The sequence below is a fragment of the Labrus bergylta genome, chromosome 5, assembly GCF_963930695.1.
Source record: "Labrus bergylta chromosome 5, fLabBer1.1, whole genome shotgun sequence".
Classification (NCBI taxonomy): domain Eukaryota; kingdom Metazoa; phylum Chordata; class Actinopteri; order Labriformes; family Labridae; genus Labrus; species Labrus bergylta.
Genome location: NC_089199.1, coordinates 22349782 through 22371234, shown reverse-complemented (window position 1 = coordinate 22371234; position 21453 = coordinate 22349782). Strand labels below are relative to the sequence as shown.

General features: G+C 39.9%; 1 protein-coding gene across 1 annotated transcript; it reads left to right on the top strand.

Annotated features, from left to right (window-relative positions):
* Window positions 1–529: 529 nt before the first annotated feature.
* ippk (inositol 1,3,4,5,6-pentakisphosphate 2-kinase) lies at window positions 530–21453 on the top strand. Its single transcript, XM_020630753.3, has 14 exons — window positions 530–1254; window positions 4018–4077; window positions 8823–8918; window positions 10118–10184; window positions 11329–11447; window positions 11734–11823; window positions 12358–12416; window positions 12814–12886; window positions 14986–15138; window positions 15230–15350; window positions 16008–16143; window positions 16243–16345; window positions 16848–16939; window positions 17076–21453. The coding sequence occupies exons 1-14, from the start codon at window positions 1174–1176 to the stop codon at window positions 17317–17319; spliced, it is 1494 nt and encodes a 497-aa protein (XP_020486409.1). The 5' UTR covers window positions 530–1173; the 3' UTR covers window positions 17320–21453.

Here is a 21453-nt window from a genome sequence, read left to right as displayed (position 1 = left end):
CATAAATTTGGGAAACCTGAGTGTCTACGGACCCACAAAATGTGAAATAAATCCATCCAGTCCAGTTTGTGGCCTGCATAAGTCTTACAACACAAAGAAAAATGCTCAGTTTCAAATTTGCTCTTCTTGTGACATCACAGTAGGATTCTGGTAAAAAAAATAAAAAAATACCCTCCCTTCCCCTGGAATCTCCACCCATGGACTCCACCCCCAGCCAGAATTTAATTCTTGTTATATGGCTATTTGTTAGTCTCATGATAATTTTTTACTTTTTTTGTTTTCAATTAGTAAATGTATACACATTATTATTGGTATTATCATTATTTTCATAATAGGCTAATTATTATAATATTATTTTACATTTTAAATACTTAAATATATATATATATACGAATTTCCTCTTGGTAAAACTTTCTGTAAAGAATAGCATAGATGTTTATTGCCATTTGCACAGGTACAGGACAGTACAGGTACATTGGAATTCTTGTGCGTTTCTCCCCGAGTCAGCTTCTACAAAAAAGTTAAAATTATATATAAAATAGACTAGCATTGTAAGAAAAAAAAAGAAAGAGTACAAAAAAGTAAAAATAAATAAATTGTATTAACAGTTAAGCAAATTAAAATAAACTGTACAGAAGTTATACACTGTATTAAAGCAAAGATATAATACAAAAAAATCAAAATAAATAAGTTGTATTAACAGCTAAGCAAATTAAAATAAACTGTACAGAAGTTATACACTGTATTAAAGCAAAGATATAATACAAAAAAATCAAAATAACAAGGGGAACACTGTACAATGAAATAAAAATATACATTTTCTTATTGCACTTGTTATCGCTTATTGCACCTGAGGTTATGACAGAATGTTACAAGAAGTGTGTTTAAGTTAGGATTTTCGTCTAATTCTTTAAGTTTTCGTGGAGTTATTTTAGCATATTCTTCGAAACAATGGTCAAAAACGAGCCCGTTAAGTTTCCACGTCACGGGGCTTTTATTTTGAAGCTGAACCGGATGTAGTATTTTGTCGGGTAACTTGTGGGGAAACAGGGGCCGGGGCTGTTAGTACTTCTGAAGAGCTGCTAGCAGTCAGTAGTAGCAGTCGGAGTTCTTGTATGTCACCGTGCTGTTCTGTCTGACTTTCTGAGAGCTCACTTTGTCGCAGTCGGTGTAATGGAACTGGACAAAATGGACGAGAACGAGTGGAAGTATCACGGAGAGGGGAACAAGAGCCTGGTGGTGTCACACGTACAGGTGAGGATGCTAAGCTAATGCTAATCTAACTTAAAGCAAGCAGCAGAGTTAAACAGAAGAGCTTCAGGAGGACACTCACCGCCTGTTTCAAGATGTACGATTAAAACATGCTTCAGCTCAGAGTTGCCGTCTCGGGAAAGTTACAGTAATCGTTTTGAAAGACATTTTTAAGCCTTAAAAAAAGTGAAATGTCAACTCGTGAAGATTTAATTTATCACCTGAACTCTTCAGCCAGTGGTCGCTAGCTTTAGCTGAGCTTTGCAAGTCAGTGATTTAAGAGTGTTACAGAGGGTTGACATGTGCTTTCAAAACACCACACAATGAGTTACACATAGATTCATGTCCATTCAAAGTGACGGGCTGTCGGAGGGGTTTGTTTTTAAAGATGTTGGGTCCTTAACCCGGCTGTTTGTGAGCTAGCTTAGCTGTTAGCAAGCTGCTCTGTGCTTTTCATCCATCTGCTTGTTGAAGTGACGCGGAACTGAAACTCCTCACCGCCTAACGGGACTGTCGGTTAACTCTGAGGCGGACAGGTCGGCTCTTCAGCTCGTTTGTCTTTCATGCAGGTTGTTCCCCGTGCTGACAGAGAAGCTGGACTGACCGTGGGAAAAAAAAAAAAAGAAACAGAAAAAGCCTGAGTCTCTGGACCGGTCTGGTCATGTTGTTGTTGTTGTGCAATCTTTGACATGTCATGAGGGTTTGACAACATGGTCTTTAATGAAGCTCAGTGTCTGTCAGACTTCATTGTGCTTCTGGATTGTCTACAGTCTTATACAGAAGTGTTTTGTCAGGACTGGACATTTAGCTTCAGGTGGAGTGATGGTTGTTGTGATGATACAATAAAGAAAACCTGAGAAATAGACACAGTAACACTTTTTTTTTAACTTTAAACAAAACCGGTTTTTGTGTCTGCTCAAGAACTTTTGTCCAAATTAAAGAGTCTCTAAATTGTGATTTATGCCACATCTTATAATTATTTGATGAGAAACTAAGTATTCAGCTCAAGACATATTGTAGTTCTTTACAGATTTTACATATTTTAGTACTTCTAGACCTTCAATATGTACAATATTTCCTGAAATAACTTCAATTTGTGCCTTTGAATGACCCTTAATGCTTACACTTAATATATAATGTTGTTCTCTTATTGAATTTCACAATTATTTTTTACATAAACTAATTGCACTTTAATTGTTTTAATGGTTCTTTTAGCTTTGTTATTCTCCTTTGGTTTGATTATGTACTCTTATGCCTGAGTTTTTTTTTTAAAGGTTTCTTCTCTCTGTAAAGAACTTTGAGTTGCTTTGCTCATGAAATGTGCTATATGAATAAAGTTGCCTTGCTTTAAAGTATTGCGGTAACTCCTGTGCCAAAAGAAGAGAGTATGCGATAGTGGTGCACAACACAGATCATTTGTTTGGAAAAATACATCGCAAAACAGATAATTACTTCTAAACAAAACAGATTGTTCCCTTTTTTGCTTTGCTAACATCTTAAATATCTCACATTTAAAACATGTTCACAAAAGCATTTATGTAAAAGTGAAATATTTATATTGATCTGTCCTGATTATTTATTTGTGAGCAACACGCCCCAAAAAGTTCTAATAGCACACGAGATGACGACCACATGTATGTATGAATCGTAGTTATTACCCAACCCTAACTCCATGGATCACAAAACTCAGTTCATATAAAACACACAGTAAACCTGCAACATTTTAATCTCTTGTCCTTTTTAAGGAGCTCAGTGTTTCAAAAACAGAACAAAATCATAAACCAGGAAAAATGTTGACAGCAGATTAGCCGAGTATTAGGAGGAGATAATTTAAAAAAAAAGTTAAAGTCATTTAATTAAGAGACCGACTCAAGCTGACGTTAAGTTGCCCCAGAAATAGAAGGGGGCACAGGAATGTATTTTCAATGTCTCCTGTCCAAATCCTGGATGAATTAATCCCGTCCCATCCCGTTATCGTGTTTCGACCATGCAGCCGCTGAAGCAGACAGGAAACAATGAAAAAGATTAACAAGCACTTTGTCCAAAATCAAGAAAAACTGCTCGTGTATATATGGAAACTGACATATTAATATGATTCATATCCCACCTGCCCCTAATGCCTGTTTCATGCAGAAAGAAAACAAGTTTTTGCCATCACTCTAGAAGTCCTAATGTAGATTATTTCTGGCACAAACTCAGACAAATAGGGATAAAGTGATAAATCTGTCCCACCTGGCAGCATCTATCACAAATATAATTCAGGCATAATAAAAGTGAACTTGGTCAGAGCCCATCTGCTCCATGTTAAAGTGACTCTTATAGTAAGCAGGTAACTTCAGTGCATGTTGTCTTACCTTCCTGATTTTCTTCCCTGCTAAAGCTCCTGATATCTTCTCTGTCATCAAACTGTGATGTGTATGGAAACGCTGACAAATTCTTTATTGATGTATTGTCACAGTTAATATCTGGTGATTTATGTTGAAATGTGCTTGAGACAATCAGAGACTCTTGTCCCAACTCGCACTTTGACGCAAATGCTTTGAGGCTAACAATGCTAGCTTGGGTTGAGAGCCTATAAATTCTTTCCCTGTTCCACCCAAACTTTTCCAGAATGAACTCTCTGTTCCTGTTGCACTGTGGGAAATCTGTATCTGTACATTAATGCACCTCAGGAATCTCTTGGAGATGTTCCTGGTCCAAGTCTGTCCTGTGTTTCAATACAGCCCTAATGATCCTCCTAACTGAGCTTCTTTTCTGTGCCTGCAGCTTTCCAGAGTCCTACGTCTTCTCAAGTATCCGGCTGAGGACTCTGAAAACCCCCCACAGGTAAATATCAGTCTGTGTGTGTCTGGAGCTAAAGCACTGTGCATCATGTGGCAAGTTTAAGAACGCTTACATGTTTTAGTTAAAGTGGTAAAGTTGTTGATTACATTTTATTTCTTGCAATGTGCACTTCTGTCCTCCCATTTTAAAAGATGTAATCTTCAACCACAGATTAAGTCGCCCCCAGATATTTTAGTATCGGTCTAGATATCATCGTGATTGCTCTGCTCATTATTTGTTCATATTCTACACGTTGCAGTAATTTCAGTACAAGTAACATGGTTCAGTCTTCATCGGCTCCCACTCCAATATGAGCTGAAGACGCATGAAGAAGCAGTTAAAAGAGCTCAATAAACCCTCAACGCTAACTAGTGTTTGGGCTGCAAGCAAATAGAAATGATCACAGTGTCATAATCCTGTTAACATATAGAGTCCCCAACAGCGCCATGACTGAGCTTCATCGTTATGCCTTTGTACTTTTCCTTTGAATCCAATATTGTTGCGACAGTGTTGGATTTGACATTGTGTAACAGCGTGACATGTTAACAAACAGTTACATACGCACACACACACACAAGCTCAGACATGCCCACACACAGCCCTCCTGTCGCTGACATTTACAGTGACATACTTTCACCCGTTACACATCTGTTGGTATGTCTAATGGCGGCTCAGAGATGAATGACTTTGTCTCACCATTATGCCTCTGTGACATTTAAAATTATAGTGAAGTGTGACAGGGGCATAAAGCTCCCTCTTTGAGCGTGCAATGTAAAAGGGACTATAAGAACCTTACACAGGCTCTGACTCAACACACAAGTAAAAGCTTTTTGCACTGTGATTATTGTGCAACATACAGCAAGATAATAATACAAAAAACTAACTGGAAAAACACTTAAAACTAACTGGTAAACGACAGGGATGAAGTCATACTCATCATTTTAAATTGAGCTCCTCTACACATACATTCTCTGATGAGGTAATTCCTTGAGTGAAAGATCTGACTGAACTACCAAAGCTGACTGAAAGTGATCTTTAACACTAGAAAGACTAAGGCAGTCATTTTGACTGTTTTTTAATTTTGCAATGTAATAACTTACTTAAAATAAAACCTATGTAACTACAGGACCAGTTTGAGTTTTGAGTATTTCTACCTTGAAAGTCCATAGCGGTCATATTGACTGCATGCATTATAGCCAGTGTATCATTTCAGTATTCGCTACTTTTTCCCACTCTTGAAGGTAGAGGTGGGTGATATGGGAAAAATATCATATCACGATTTTTTTTTGGCAAAATCACGATCACGATTTTATCACGATTTTTTTCATACTGATCTTTAGACAAATTTGTAAGTTGCTGACCAGTTCAACCAAACTTATTTCCCTGTATAATGTTTTTAAATGCACAAACACTGCGCTGACAAGTTTAATCTATTTGAAAAACATCTTTGTAGGAGGTCTGGAGGTCTCACCCAGAACATTTTTAGCAACAGAAATGTCTTTCCCTCGATTTGATCAATATTTATGCACAATTTGAAGGTTTTCCTCACCACTTTGAAATGATGATTTAGTTATGTGTCCTCTTTTTATGTTCATCAGGAACATTTACACGCAGTGATGCATTCATTTAAAAACATGTAGACTTTGAGTTCTTGTGTTTCTGTTCTATTTTAGCCCTGCAGAGTTCCTCCAGCTGTAGCTTCATACAGGCTCTGCAGCCTTTGTTGTTTTTTATGACATCATTTAGTTTGGTTTATATATAATCAAGCATAATACAGAATGTGTTCATTCTGTGACACATGATCAAAGTAAGTTTTACTGACAGAAGAGTTTAATTCATAGAGGGGGCGGGACATTGTTGATTGACAGACCGACGGTCACCATGGTTACTCACTCTCCCCTGCCTGCTGCTTTGTAACATTGTTTAGCCTAATCCCTATAGGTTCAGTTATCACAACAGGTGAGCTTCGGGTGGAGAGGCTTGATAAGTAACTTTTAAAAACTGAGAGAGAGCAGAAAACACCGACAGCAACATTTTAAACACCGGGGTTATATCTCTCATCACTGACTGTCTGTTAATGTCTCTCTGTGTCGCTATCTGAGATGTAGGCTAATCTTAACTGTGCAAACTATGCAGACAAGTTAACTGTTGCTCACAGCGTGTCGGTTTGGAAAAATATCAGAATAGTTGCATATAACCGGGATGGAGTTGTTTGTGCGGATTTTACTTTTAAGTTTCGTTTTCACCGCTGCCGAGCAAAAAAGAAGGGGGGAGACGCGTCTGTGTCGGAGCATAAACTGCAGCATGATAGAATAAACACATTAGTCCGGTTCTACGATCTCTCTGCTTTGGCAGATCGTCAGCGAGTTAAAATCCTTCACGATCTAAGATCGTTATATCGCCCACCACTACTTGAAGGTGCGCATCGCTGTTGCCGTAGCAACTATTGTTTATAACGCTCGAGCCAAGGAGGAAAGAAAGCTTACCCGCCTAAAACCATATAGAAAGAATAAGAGACATACATTTGAATTAATCAACATTGAAAAGGCAGAATAGAGTAAATTAGGATCTGATTTAGAACAGAATAGAACGAAATGTCAGGAAGGAGGAGGATTGCTGCCACAGAGGCTCCAGAGCCTTGATGAGGCAGAGTCTGATGGAGGCAGGTTCGGATACGGAAGGTGATGTCTCCTGGTCTCTCGAAACTTCATCTGACACTGGCTCTGAGATTGAACCCGAGAATGATACAGAGATCATTCCCATTCGCAAAAAACGCCGGCTGCTGTTCCTGTGGTTGTCGATAAACTATTCAAACATGTTTGTGTCCTGAAGTTTATTGTACCTTTCACAACATTACAGATCCATTTATTCTTATATTTGATATTTATTATTGAAATGATATGCAAATAATTCGTAAACAGTCAAAATGACCGCTATGGCCTTTCTAGTAGTGATAGAATACAGGTCGTTCTAGTGTCCACTAAAGACACACAGTGACAAATCGTAACTGACACATTCCTTACTAAACCAAACATGACATTTTTACTCACATAGCTGCACAAAAACGTCCCATGCTGCACCTGAAGGCACACACACAGGTGTTCAGCTGGTTTTATAATACCGTAGTGTCTGCAGGGCTGTACGCTGTGAGGGTTTCGGGGACTGTCTGTCATACTGATTAATAATGGTTGAGAGGAGAAATCAGACGCAGGATGAACTGTAGGTGATGTTAAATCTCTATCAGAACATTTATAGAAAAGTGTCGGCTGTTTAAAAGAAAATACTGAATACATGACTCTGCTAAATTATCAGCACACATCGTTCACACAGAAACCATACTAAATCAAAGAGGACCTTTAGTCTAACAGCAGTGTTTGTTCGACTGATTGATGACTGTCTTGGAGGACAGAACAGACCTGTTAGCAATGTACTGAACTCCATTTAGTCACAGCTCTGTTTACTTTCAGTGGAGCAGCAGCTGATCTTACATCCTGGTAAGATTAAAGGCCTTCAGCCACACTCTCTGATCCATATGTAAACACAACATGCAAAGTGTTGCATAGCCCCAGCCCGAAATTCAAATGTACTGTAGCCAGCTGCTTTCCCTCAGTAGTTCAGGAGGAGTTGTGTGTTTGTTTATCAAACAGGTGTTTGCAGATACAGCAGAATCAAAACAGAATCAGCAAAACATCTGAGCACAAACTTTTACAGGAAATACGATTTGTTTGGTTGAACTGAAGGAGAAAAAAATTCAACAAACCGGTATTATTTATTTGAACAGAGAAAAGGATGTAGCATGTTTAAACAGCATCACACATCATTTAATACCTGAGCTCATTGGTTAGGCCTGTTCCTACGTATGTGTCCTGAAAGGAAATGCACTAAAGGCAGGAGAAATAATACATACAGGAAGCAGTTAAAGCTCAGAAATGTAACAAAGGAATGACAACAAACACTTTGAGAAAGGACATTCAATACAATCAACTACATAATGCAAGAAGATCCACTTAGCTTCTTGCATATTACCATCATATTAGTAATAATAATAATAATTTATCCTTTATTAATCCCGTGAGGGGAAATTCAATTTTAGTTGTCCGATATACACACACGTGCACAAACAGATCCTATGGACATGCATTGATGGAGAGGTCTCAGAGTGAAGGGGCTGCCCACAGCGAGCGCTCCAGAGCAGTTTTGGGGTTCGGTGCCTTGCTCAAGGGCACCTTGGCAGTGCTCAGGAAGTGGACTGGCACCTCTCCAGCTATCAGTCCAATTTACGGACTTGGTCCGTGCCGGGACTTAAACCGGCGACCCTCCGATTTCCAACCCGAGACCCTACAAACTGAGCTACTGCTGCCCTGGCAGTATTACTGGCTAAACTGGGTTTCTTCAAGATAGTTTCCATGGTAACTGGTTGGCACCAACCAAATGCACACATGAAAGTTTTGGTCAGACTCATTACAGATCAACACATGAATCAACCATGCCAGTCAGCTTTGGAAACACAATGTTATCACTCTTACTACAGGATCCCAGTTAGGACAAAAAGATGTGGTAAAATCAATGGAGCTTAGAAACAATGTAGTTATGCAGGAAGAGGACATGCAAATGTTAACTTTCTCTCTTTGCATAAGGCCCTAACTCTCTTAACTTCACCTCTACGTCAATATTTGAAGTCTCAACATAACGATGTAACCTGCTTTACCTGTTCGTATAACTTTTCTTTATTTGTGTTCGTCCGGCAGACGGTGGAGCAGGCTTTCAGGCAGATTCAGAACATTGTTGACTTCAGCTCCAACGTGATGAGCAGCCTGCTGGGAGATAACTTCATACATAGCGGGGTAAGATGCTACAATGGAGGTTGCAACACACATTAGTTGTGCATGTATGACACAGAAACACCAGGAGCATGTCTGTCTTTGTCATCGTGTGGCGTTAAGGCGTGTCTCTTCATGAGGAAACACAACTGTCTCATTGTCTGTTGGGACATCAGATCTGAAAAGCACCAGTTTCATATCATTCATGTGAATAATATCCTGGCTGAATGACACATGTGGTGAGAAACAAAGACTCATACTCACTGACATGGCTGAGGTGTTTTTGTGCGTTTCAATCACAGTCGAAATTATACACACACACACTGCCGACATTGCACAACATATTTGTGCTTTGTCTTACGCTGGTGGCAGTGTTTTTTTTTTTAAAAGCTTCTGTACTTTTTAATCTATGAATCTCTAAAATAAAGAAGATTTTATGCTTTTACAACACATGGTATTGAAAAGTGTCAAAGGTTTTAAATGTTGACGACCTGAAGGTAAAGTTAATTAAAAACAAATCAGGGAAAGAAGTACTTTAAGGATACCTTTCCGATAGAACAGAACAGGACAGCTGTCATTAGAAGTAACACATGAACACCAAGATTCCTAAAGTGTTTGTTTCGGTGCCTGTCTGCCCCCACCCCCCCAAAGCTGTAAACCTAGGGGAAACACTGAATCCCCTTGCTTTCAAACACCTGGTGCTGTTTTTATTGTGGTTGTAACTCCCTTCAAAGCTGGTGATAAACCAGTTTTCCCAGCAGCAGAATTTCACAAAAACAAAGAGCTGCAGTGTCTGAAGTCTGGAGGCTTTTAGCACATGAACAGCACTCTCCTGATCAGATGGTGCCTAATTTTAGATAACTTTTTAATCTGAATTTTAATAACTGAAATCATTTCAACCTCCAGATCAAATCCCAGCCAGGTTTTGAAGATTGATGGCTGCTTGTAATCAAATGATTTTAACTCAGTTGTATTCTTCATTAATCACCAAATACTGCTTGCACCTGTTTCTTTAGCAGGACGTTTTTCCATTTGTGTGTGTGTGTGTTGAATTTGTATGATAGTTCAGCTCTATATTATCATCCCTGTAATAAAATGACAATGAGCAGGATGTCGGCAGAACTCAGTGTTTTACATACAGTAGATATCAGGTACAGGAAACAGGAGGAAGTATGTTCTGTTATTCAAACCGGACTAAATCACTGTTTTAATTTTCTAAACAGGAAGTAGTCAAATTGCCGCTGGAGTTTGTACGACAGCTGTCCATCAAGGTTCAACATCAGAGACCAGGTAAAACACTTTTTAATCATTTGACTTCTTAAATCTGTTAGAGGAAGACTTTGAGATTATGGGAAATAACATGTTAATTTTCTTAAAGACAGTTAAAGAAGAAGATCAATAACATTTGTATGTAGTGTTGTAGTACTCAAAATCTTGTCTTGGTCTTGAGACCGCTTTTTTTCTCAATCTCCTCTCGGAATTGAAAGCATTTTTACTCTGTCTTGTCTTGGTTTTTCCAGGTCATTCCTGTGGTTAGAAGGAAAATGCCTCTTTCAAAAACAAAAAATAACTCTAATTAATTTGTAGTTTGATTTTCATCCCCTGGTTACCGCCGCAACCTTCCCCGTGTGACAGTCTAAGAGTGACACGCCCCCTGCACACACGTTGATGATTTTTATTATTTTATTTTTATTATATGATGATATTTACTAGGTTAAAAAATGTAATAGGGGTCTGGCAGGTAAAATCTGGTTAAAGTTACAGTGCAAATGTTTATGTTCACACATGCAGCTCACCCTGAAAATGTTTGTATGTTTTCAGGAGTAATACATTATAATCTGCACTTTAATCTGTTTCTCCTAGGTAATGTTCACATGAAAGCTGAAAGATTAAAATACACCGTTGACTCTTTTTGAAGCTCTTCTTGTTTTTGAACACTGATACCATTAAAATGTTGAGAATTGAGCCTGTTTGTACACGTTGAAACCAACTAGCAGTCTCAGGAGATTCAAGATATTTCAAAGTAAAAACAGCAGCAGACGATGGACTGTGACTTAATGATTATTTTCAGCGGCAGGGCTCTGAGTCCAAAGAAAAACAAACTGAACAAACGGTCATTCCGCTGAAATACTTAATGTTAGAGCTATGACAATAAGTTGATTAACTGATTAATTGGAACAAAAGAGAATTATATCCCGGCTCTATTATTGAAAAAGAAGTTTTAATTGAAAAGGGTTAGTGGCAGTGGCTAATCTGTCGCTGGCCAGCAGGTATCCAACAAAGACAGGCAGATTATGTCACGAGTGTGAGTACAAGCCAGGAGGAAATATTGAGTAGCCTTTGTGTGCAAAGGGGGCGGGGGACATTTGTCTTCTGGTTGTTTACACACGCAGACACACACACATACTGAAAATGTTGTGTTTGTGTGCATCAGCCTGGCGCTGCGATAAGGTGATGGACATCTACAGCGGCTGTGCTCTCTGTCTGCCCAACCTGACGTCTCCGATCCTCCACCAGCCCACACACACTCCTCCACTCTGCATCGAGATCAAGGTACGCAAACACGCACACACACACCCACAAGCATGGTCACAGATTTCTCACGGACAGGTGGTTCAAACGCGAGTCATTTTAAACAATTTTTCCTCTTCACCTAGTTAAAAACTTGCTCTGGTTCTGACATGATGTTCTCACTCCGGAGAAGCAGCCACAGTTTCAGAAATGTTTCCCTGTGAATCACGCTCCTCCAGACAAACTGAGCCAAACAACAAATCACATGAGTGTGACTGAGCGAGTGTGTGTTACTCAGCTGCTCTTTCTGTGCTTGTTGTGTTTTTAGCCTAAATGTGGCTTCTTGCCGTCCTCCAAACATGTCAGCAGAGACATCAAGACCAAAGTGTGTCGCTTCTGCATGCACCAACACTACAAGGTAAGTAAACCTACATCAACCACAGTATGACTTTACCATGTACAGAACATCAACTTTTAATTCCCACCTACGCTAACAACAACCGATATATCCCCACAACAACAATAATAACACCTACATAAGCACATCAACTACAGTACAACTACATCAAGTACAGTATACGTAAACAAACTACAGTACATTTACAGAAACTTTAAGCACACACAGACTGTAGACATACTCCAACTACAGCCCAACTTAATGAACAGAAGAAAGCAACATAGAAAAGTTCCAGCTTTACGTTGTCTGATGGCTACACTGAGATTTAAGCATTTAAACTGTAGCAGATCAAAAATAGTAAGATACTACAGTGAATGCAACGGTTTATGGTTTTAATAAAAACTATTATTGCACAGTGTTTACAAGTGTAATAGATAGGCAGTATTGCTCATGGTCCACCATAATGAAAAAAAGATTATTTAGTACAATAAAAAAATTAAAAACCGCTTCTGACATTTCTTTGTGTCTTTATTGTCTCTCTCTCCACTTGTGCAGGTGGCCAACGGAAAGTGGAAGAGACGCAGTCTGTACTGTCCTCTCGACCTGTTCTCAGGGTGAGAATTCTGCTACTGCAGTTATCTTTAATACTAATGCATCTACAAATGATTGATCTTATATTAACTGTTATAATGTATCTGTGTTGTAAGCAATAACACTTCTTAACAGTACTGTACACATAAGGTCGTCTCTGTAACAAACCCTGTTTGTGTCTGAAAGTCTGTCCCCTTATTTATGTCTGTTCTGGTCTGGAGCTGCAGCTGACATGAGAAGGAAGATATTTCAGAATAATGTACTCTTTTACAAAAACACTACAGCCTCTTAATGTTCCTTACATAACTTATTTTTCTGTTCCCCCCCCCCCCCTCCCCCTCATTGAGATGCTCTTATTAAAGCTGCTTCATTGTTCTACAGCTGAACATGATGTCCTCTGGTTTCTCTCATCCCGTTTAGGAACAGACAGAGGATGCACTTCACAATCAGACACCTGATAGAAGAACCTCAGAACAACTTTAAAATCTTTAAGGTGAGATAAAACCACTGCTTTCCATTCCAAGTGTAATAAAACTCAACAATCTCTATCATTGAAAAGATTGATAGTATCGAAAAAGTACTTCTTTACTTTATTTTTTGAGACAGGTCTGAGGGATTCATTTAGAAAGTGCCGAGCCCCCCCCTCGTTTCCCCTCACCCCTCAAGGTTCTTATCTTGACTCTTTCCCATACGCAGTTTATAAATGTTCCTTATTGAAGACCACTCTTCAGACTAAGGTCTTGAATATTGTTACTGAATCCGTCTTATTTTGGTGTCATGTATGTTCACATCAGCCAGTTTCTTGTTTTTCTTTTGATTCAGTGTTGATTGTGTTTCTTTCTGAAAAGAATTTGAATGTATCAAATGATGGACAAAAGTTCATTTTTAAGTTTTGCTGGAACTAAGATGAAGATTCACCCGCCCACCATGGTCAAATGGATTTGATATCCTGCAGAGTTTCAGATATGTGAGCACAAGCTCCTGCATGGTGTTGCTGTCGGGGAACTTCTGGAGGCAAAAATAATTGAATGTGTTAATACACAGCCTTCTGAAGTCTCAGATTAGCTCTAGACAAACTCCAGATTTTCTGTTCAGATCAAAGGGGATTTTGGATATTTTGAAATATCAGTAAGAAAAGATTTATTAAGAAGTGGAAATCAGAAACAAGGTTACTGTTTTCAAATCATTTTGTTCTGATCAGAGACAGTCTGGTTTATCCTCTTCTGTTTCTAAGATGATCTATCACCGTTCACCTGCGTCTCCTGACAAACAGCTATTTATAGTTAATTGGTAAAAATGGTACATATCAGTCACTAACAGTACAGGTTGTCACACTCAGCTCTGTACAAACCGTTCCATACAGAAAAATTTCAGCAGCTCAGCAGCCTGTTATTTATGACGGAGGCTTTGATGAGGGAGTTACACAACGTTAAAGTTTTATAAATGTGTGTGGATAATGATTTGTTTATACGTCATCAGACACCTTAACAAGGACAAATATAACTAATGAGGTGACTCATTTCTAACAAGTCTCTATTTGGTCATTTAAACATTTCTTAATGTGGCCTTGGAAAAACAATCAGTGATTTTTTGAAGATCCATGGATAGATAAGATCCAAAGCTTGAGACGAAACTGAGAGCACGTTGATGCAGACAGATCAGAGAAATAATCCGAGCTGAAAACATAAACTACTTGAACTCCAATTCAACACACTTCAATTTATGACGCTTAAAAAGGTGAAGAGGAGTATAAAGCAAGGCTTTAAAACGTTATCCTCAGTCATATCAAACTAAAAGCTGCTGCGACAGAGAAAGAGAGAGGATAAGGGTGCAGGAATGCCAACATTAAGAGAATAGGACTTTTATTTTTGTTGCAGTGATATTAATACTATCAAAGTTTAATAGTCTGGTGTTATGAGCGCCCTAATGGAGGGCTTTTATAGGCCTTTTTAGGAACACAGGAACTTTTTTCAAGATTTATTTTTGGGCTTTTTGTGCCTTTAAACGAGAGATGTGGATAGAGTCAGAAATCAGAGAGAGAGAGAGAGTGAGAGACAACATGTGGGAAAGGAGCCACAGGCTGGATTTGAACCTGGACCACCCGAACTGTTGGGACCCTCCTCCTTTTTTGATTGGTTCTGGACCACAGGGAGTATGAACTATTGTAGCTCCTAGAACCCCGTTTAGAGGAACATTTGTAGCACCTGCTTCAGAGTAGGTACAATGGTGGTGTGAATACAGACAGAAAAAGTTCCCCATGTTGTGTAGTTCTGAAGGGACTCTCTAGTGGATAGTTCCCAATAGTCTCCAGAACTGTTGGGTCCAAAAAAACGCAAGCGATTGACTGGGCTCAAAATGTGACTAAGTTTTAGAAATCCGAAAGTTGCTGCTGATGTGATATTTACATCCTCTGCTGGTTTCATCTCAAACTTTAAGCTGTGAGAAATATATATATTTTAATTACCGTAATCTTCTCGTGTGTCAAACAGAATGAAAGTCAGTAGTGCTGATTTAATATGAAACAAATGTTATATAATCGACCAGGTGATGCTGATATTAAACTTTGTGTGTGTGTGTGTGTGTGTGTTTCAGGGCGGTCAGTGTATTTACAGCAGTAAGGAGGGCATTGACGACTCGATGGACCTTAGCTCGTTGCTCCATCACCTCAGACCGTACTTCCTGTACGGAAACAACAGAATCAACTGTCACATGAGCAGCAAAGCCGTCTTCAACGACTTCATCCAGGTACGAGCTTCAAAACACAGGTGTTGAAGCGTCCGTCAGCTTTCACTGAGTGTGTTTGGAGTCTCATCAAAAATGTCTCTGTCTGTTTTAGGTTCTAGTGAATGCCCTGCTGAGCGGTGGAGGAGGTGATGGAGGAGTGGTGACGGACAGACGGGGAGAGGGGCGGAGCTTCTGTGAAGCAAGTCATTTTAGCAAGGAGAGGATTCGCCATGGTCAGAACCCGATTTATTTGACTGATTTCTGTGATTTGTGTTTTAAACTTCTAAGAATTAAAATACCTGATTCTGTCTTTTAGTATGCAAATATTGTTTTTGTTGTCATGGAAACAGTTTGTTTAACTGTGGAACGTTTGTTTAACCTTTCAATTAAATATTTTTGCAGACAAAGCATAAATTGAGTTAATTCACTAAATAACAGCTGATATCATCAAACATCTGCTACGAGTTGAAAAAGATTATTTTAGTTTTTAATTCTCTTAAATTTAACCTTTGGTCCTGCCTTGTTTTCTGTCTTCACCCGGAGACACAGGCGCACACACACACGCACACACACACACAAAATCCCTCAGTTAGATTTCAACACAGCACAGAACTCCTACGTCTGTCTGCTGTAACTGTAGTTCAGTCGGATCAGTCAGTAGTCTCGCTGTCTGTCCGTCCTTAAAGAGGTTTGTCATGTGCAGCAGCCTCCTTCAGACATTTTTGTGGTTGGGAAGAGAAATCTTTTTATCTTTTTTCAAGGACAAAAACAAAATTCTCATAACATCTGACTCTGATTATGTAAACGTGTGAAACTGGAAACAAAATCACCCAGAATTCTGACCTGAAACAGTTTGATAAACTCCCCGGTCTCTTCCTGTTTGTGTCCAGGCTCTCAGGGTTTACCCAGCGACAGTGTTTTATTCAGGACCCTTCAGACTCAGATGTTGGACACGTTGGACATTGAAGGACTTCACCCTCTGTACCGCAGAGTGGAGCAGCACCTGCAGGAGTTCCCCAAGGAGAGGTAATTCACAGCTGTGTTAATCTTAAATCTCATTTATCGATCACTTCTTATGGAAACTGTCTGGTCTCTGATATAACCTCCCGCTTGTGTATCCATCAGAACTCGACTTCAGATTGATGGGCCGTACAACGAGGCGTTCCTGGAGAAGCTGCAGAAATGTCCGAACGAGGACGACGGCTCTGTGGAGTACGCTGCTGCCAAGGTCAGTCTACTCAACTTTTGCTGCTTAGTCACATCAGCAGCTGGACACTTACATCATGTTCTCTGTGTGATGCGTCCGTTTTTCTGTGGGAACTGTTCTCCCAACGTCAGCTGATGTCTGCTGGAAGAGGACAACATGAGTCACCTAGCTGAAAGATATCTGCTTCAATAAAAATCAAACAATCAATAAGTGTCAGGAGAGAGGATGAGGATGAATCCCAGAGAGGTGTGCTGTAACAAGAATTGGGAGCAGTTAAGGAGTGATAGTGGAGGTCAAGGAATTAAAGCGAGGGAAAATAAAGATCTACCAAGAAGAATAGAGGCAGTGACATATGATGGGATCACAAAGCCTCCAGTTGAAAGATGGAAGTGTGGTGTCATTATTTGGTTTTGTAATAAGTTTAAACACAGCATGTACACGTATGAGGGGACATTACTGTCTCTGCTCAGGTGTTAACATCCTCTGAAAAACAGCACATTTAACTGTTGTGTTTTGACTTCAGGTCCATCAGTACCGCGTCTCCATGACGGCCAAGGACTGCTCCATCATGGTTGCCCTGGTGCCCAGCGGAGAGGAAGAGGAAGATGATGAAGGGTAAGAGTTTAGCGCTTAGAGATTCCACTGAAGTTACAGAGTATTTAACTGAATGTTATCTGATGATAAATGCACTTTCTGCTTGCTATATAGAAATGTCTTCTTAATACCCACGTCTCCTCTCCTCCTCCTGCAGTCAGACGCATCTCAGGGACTTCATCTCCTCTAGAACTCCTGCTTTCTCTTACTCCGTCTCCATCTTGGATTTGGACCCGAAGCCTTTCGAGAGCATCCCCCGCCAGCTGCGCCTGGACCAGAAGATCGTCTCCTACTACCTGAAGTCTGGAGGTTCATTACCAAGAGTGTCTCCATCGCCGCTCCCCGGCATCTTCAACGCCGCGGAGAGGGAGGACTGCATGCTGCTGTTCCATCCTGTGTGAACGAGCCGAGGACTGAGACGCCATGCTGAAGCCTCAAACGGAGAGGAGAGACGCCATGACGATGCAGAGGTCTAGAATCCCCTTATAATAGAGCTGTTCATCCAAAACTTTACCACAGCACTTTCTCTTCACTCCGCTCATGCTGACAGTCTTCAGCACAGGCTGATCAGCAAAATAAACATTTCCAGGAAGTCCTGACATAATCATCAGATTTCAAGCGATTTCCGGATTTTTCTGTTACTAATTCTTGAGTTTTTTTTGTCCTCCTGTCGGGAGGTGAATCCCAACATCATGACTGCTCTATTCTGATTAATATTTATTAGAAAACTCACTTTGCTCTGCCCTCTGGTGGCACGTTTGGGATTTGCCTCCTGATTGGTGTTTAATGGTCGTACTGACTGAGGCACACAGCGACAGGTTGTTGTGCTGTGATGTACAAATGATGTCATTTCCTGAATGTAGGTGGGGCGGGTAATGCCAGAAAGGAGCTGATGCCAAGACTTTTGTCCAGGTTGAACTATGCCGTCTGTAGCATCACTATGGAAACAGAAACATTAGTGACCATGGCTGCAGAAACAGAGTAGGGGAGTGCCAACATGGCAGCTCTGTGGGACAACTTCGTGGATCCAGGGCCTGGTTGTTTCAAATGGTTTTTTTTTTTTTAAATCGGAGTAAAGATATCTAATAGGATCAAATCTTGAAAAAAAGGTTGTTCAAAAGAAAAAGGCTAAAAAATCAGGCAGGATCACATAATCTAATCAGGTCTTCAACCTGATAAAAACTCCAGACTAGAGCGCCAGATTTAGACCAAATTGTAATAATGTTAATGTTGAGTAGGTTGAACAACAACCTTGAACAAGGTTTTTACAGTGATGTTGATACTTCAAACATTTTAACCATGTTTTGATTTGCTAAATCACTACTCTGATATCGTAGATTAGACAAAGGATGTGAAAAATAAAGGATTGTGTCCTCATCCAAACAGCTGTTAACATCAAACAAAATATTAAATTAAAAAGAGCTGTGAGGATTGTTCAGCCTGTGGATTTTTGCGCCCCCTTCTGGACAAAGTATGAAGTATGCAGTCCCATTTGGTGCACTGATAAATCCAGATGTGGTCACTTCTTAAAGTCTGTAACTGAAAGATGTTGATCAAATTCAGTGTTTCTTCTAAAAACCCTGAACAAATTAAGATGAATTACCTGATCCTGAAGTAGATTTACAAATCTAGATTAAACCTTTTGAACAACCGGGCCCTGGATGTTTCAGTTCTCTTAGAGGTTTTCAGGCCGACTCATCCCACTGAACAGCGCGTAAATGTTTGTGTCACCAGATTAAATGTTGAGTCGGTTTGTTTTGTAAACCTCTATGAAGCAGGAGAACCTCGACCTGTGACACGAAAATGAACAGCCAAGTTTTTTTTTTTTCTTTTCTCCAGTTTAGCCATCAGCATAAAAAGTAAACGTGTTGTCTTTATCAGGCAATGTGTGACTACGATAAACGATCAAATATCAGTTTATTTTTTGAAGTCAGGGAGGAGAGCTAAAGGTCGTTAAAGGGTCAGTTCACCTGATGACATCATGTTTCTGCCTCTATTTAAAACAATAACACTTTAATGCCCTGATTATTAAAATATTGTATTTTATACGTCTAACAGAAACATCCTCTTCAGGAATCATAGATAATACAGAAATAATACTTTTATATATATTAGATCATATTATTATACTGTGGGTAAACTGACCCTTCAAAACTCTGGCAGCTCTTAAGGGTGTTTCAATCTTGCTGCCTCTTTTTTTTTTTTCCTGGACATGAAATCAGCCTTTGTGTTTAAAGAGAGCACACAAATCAGTGTAAGAGTTCTTGATGTCAAAGCAACAGTGAGACTGTTTTGTTGGATAAAAGTGACAACTCTAGGGTTTGTCTAACAGTCTAACCAGGTGACTCGTAGCTTTGTGAAAGAACGGTCACATTACACTTTGTGCTCTAAATTAATTCAGCTTTTGACTCCGCGGCCTGCAAACATTGTTTTGGCAATGTGTGCTCGCGGTTAACAAATTCACTAAACAGAAGACTAATGTGGTCGTACCACGGCAGAGCAGGAAGCAGAAAGCAAAGGTTGTCTGACTGGAGCGAGGGCTGCTGGGTAACAGTGAGCAAACCTCCTCAGGAAGGCTGCGCTTTGTGCTGCTGGTCTGCGGCTTCTTTGTGCCAAAAGTGGCTTGTTGTGTGTAGGTGGTGGTGGTGATGGTGGTGGTGGTGTGTTTGTCCATGTGCCTAAATGTTCTGGTAGGACGGATGGTGTTTTTGTTTGTGTTGAAAAACTTTGTTACAGGCTGCGTTCACAGCAGAGATTGAAGGTATCAAAAAATATTCAGATGCTGTGGACGCGGCCGTGAACTCTGTACTTCAAACTCCAGAAGACCTGAAGCTCCACTCTGCTCGGTCGTCTGATGTTTGACAAAACAATTTGTTCGGGAGCGCTGGGAGGTTTTTTGAAGACGATGGGATTATCTGTAACCATCAGCAGATAGAGTTGACTAGACAACTCACATGTTTGTGTTTGAATGATCTCAGGTCTGCGATTTTATCTCCCGGGCCCAGTTGTTCAGAAGTCATCTCATCAGATTAAAGCCATCGGAGTGGATAAAATCTTGACGACAGGAAGGCAAAAAAAAAAAAAGGATCAGGTAGTTGTGGTTTTTATCCCACATCTAAAACCTCTAGTTTGAGAAGGATTGGGATAACTGATGTTTAAAATCTGTATGATCTTGATCCCAGCAGAGGGCCGCATTCAGGCGGGAGTACAGGAACAAATTCTCGTTAAACATTTCAGTAGGTCAAACGCAACAACATTTTACGACGTTGTTACTTTAGACATTTTTTATCGTATGTTGCTGCTGAATTTCTAACATGGCAAAGTAGATGAAGTAAAAATGGAGGATAAGCTTTACAATATTTCAACAAATGGCCTTTCTATTTAAAGAAACAGCGCTTTCTTTTTGTGTTGGATTTGGCGCCCCCTGTGGACAAAATATGTAGTGTGGAGTCCCTTTAAAAAGCACTGGTAGTCTGGATGTGGTCATCTTTAAAAGTCTGTACCTGGATCAGGTTAATCCTATCGAGTTTCTCAGATTATCTAATCCTGGAGAGTGAAAACCTCAGATTTCCAAATCCTGATCGATCTAATCCAGATAAAAACCTTTTGAACAACGGGCCGTGATAATCTCACTGTCCTCATAAACCAGCAGCGCTCACAGATAAACTGGTAACACTTGATTTTAGTTCCTGTTTGCAGCGTCCACTTTCCAGCCTCCACCACCTCCATCAGCCAATGAAATGTCTGGGGAAAAAAAACACACTACGAGACTTAAACCTGCGACGACTGAAAACCCTTTTCACATCGCTCTAATCTCATGTTGGACGATCATCCACGTCTGCTGCGTTATTTATCAGCAGCAAGTCAACATGAGCTCAGAGGTGACGTGGTCTGTGTTTCTGTATGAACACAAACACTAAAACTAATCACATTTCAATTCTTCTGTGATGGAGAAACGAGTTAAAGGGCTGGAGAGTGGACGGCTGTGGACTGAACCAACCACTGATCGCTCTTACTGTTGAACATAAAGACGCAAAAGGCGGCATTGCCAGGGAGCAGAGGCTCATGGGAGAGTGAGATAGTCGAATACTTGACTATGACTTAATGTTATAAACAGCTGACACCTCATTTATCATAGCATCAACAATTCTCATATTTAAAATGAATTTATTAATCTTTTAGGGTGACTTTGTTCAATTTCAGCCTCAGTTTTTATGTTTGATATTTTATCAAACATTTCATCTCCAGCTTCTACTGTCCTCATTCTATGTTTCAGCTGTAGCGTGTATTTCTTTTTTTTCAGTTTGTACTGGTTTAACTATCAGATTAACTCTCTGCAGGTGCCGGGTTTGAAAGTCTTTAAAGACAGCCTGTGCACTAAACTAAGAGTTGAATCAGACTGTACCTGTGTCAGTGTGTCATGGCAACTTGATCTAAAAGATGAATGCCTGGTGATCTTTTAAAACCCAGGTGTTCTGCTGCAGGTCTTTTTATTGTCCGTCTGGATGAAATATCTTCTGCCTCATGTATGATTT

What these genes read in the sequence shown, in the direction of transcription:
- ippk (XM_020630753.3), top strand. Translation starts at nt 1,174, where the DNA reads ATGGAACTGGACAAAATGGACGAGAACGAGTGGAAGTATCACGGAGAG. An exon ending in CACTCTGCATCGAGATCAAG is followed by an intron (nt 11,448 to 11,733) that starts GTACGCAAACAC and finishes TTGTGTTTTTAG; the next exon opens with CCTAAATGTGGCTTCTTGCC. An exon ending in CAAGGAGAGGATTCGCCATG is followed by an intron (nt 15,351 to 16,007) that starts GTCAGAACCCGA and finishes GTTTGTGTCCAG; the next exon opens with GCTCTCAGGGTTTACCCAGC.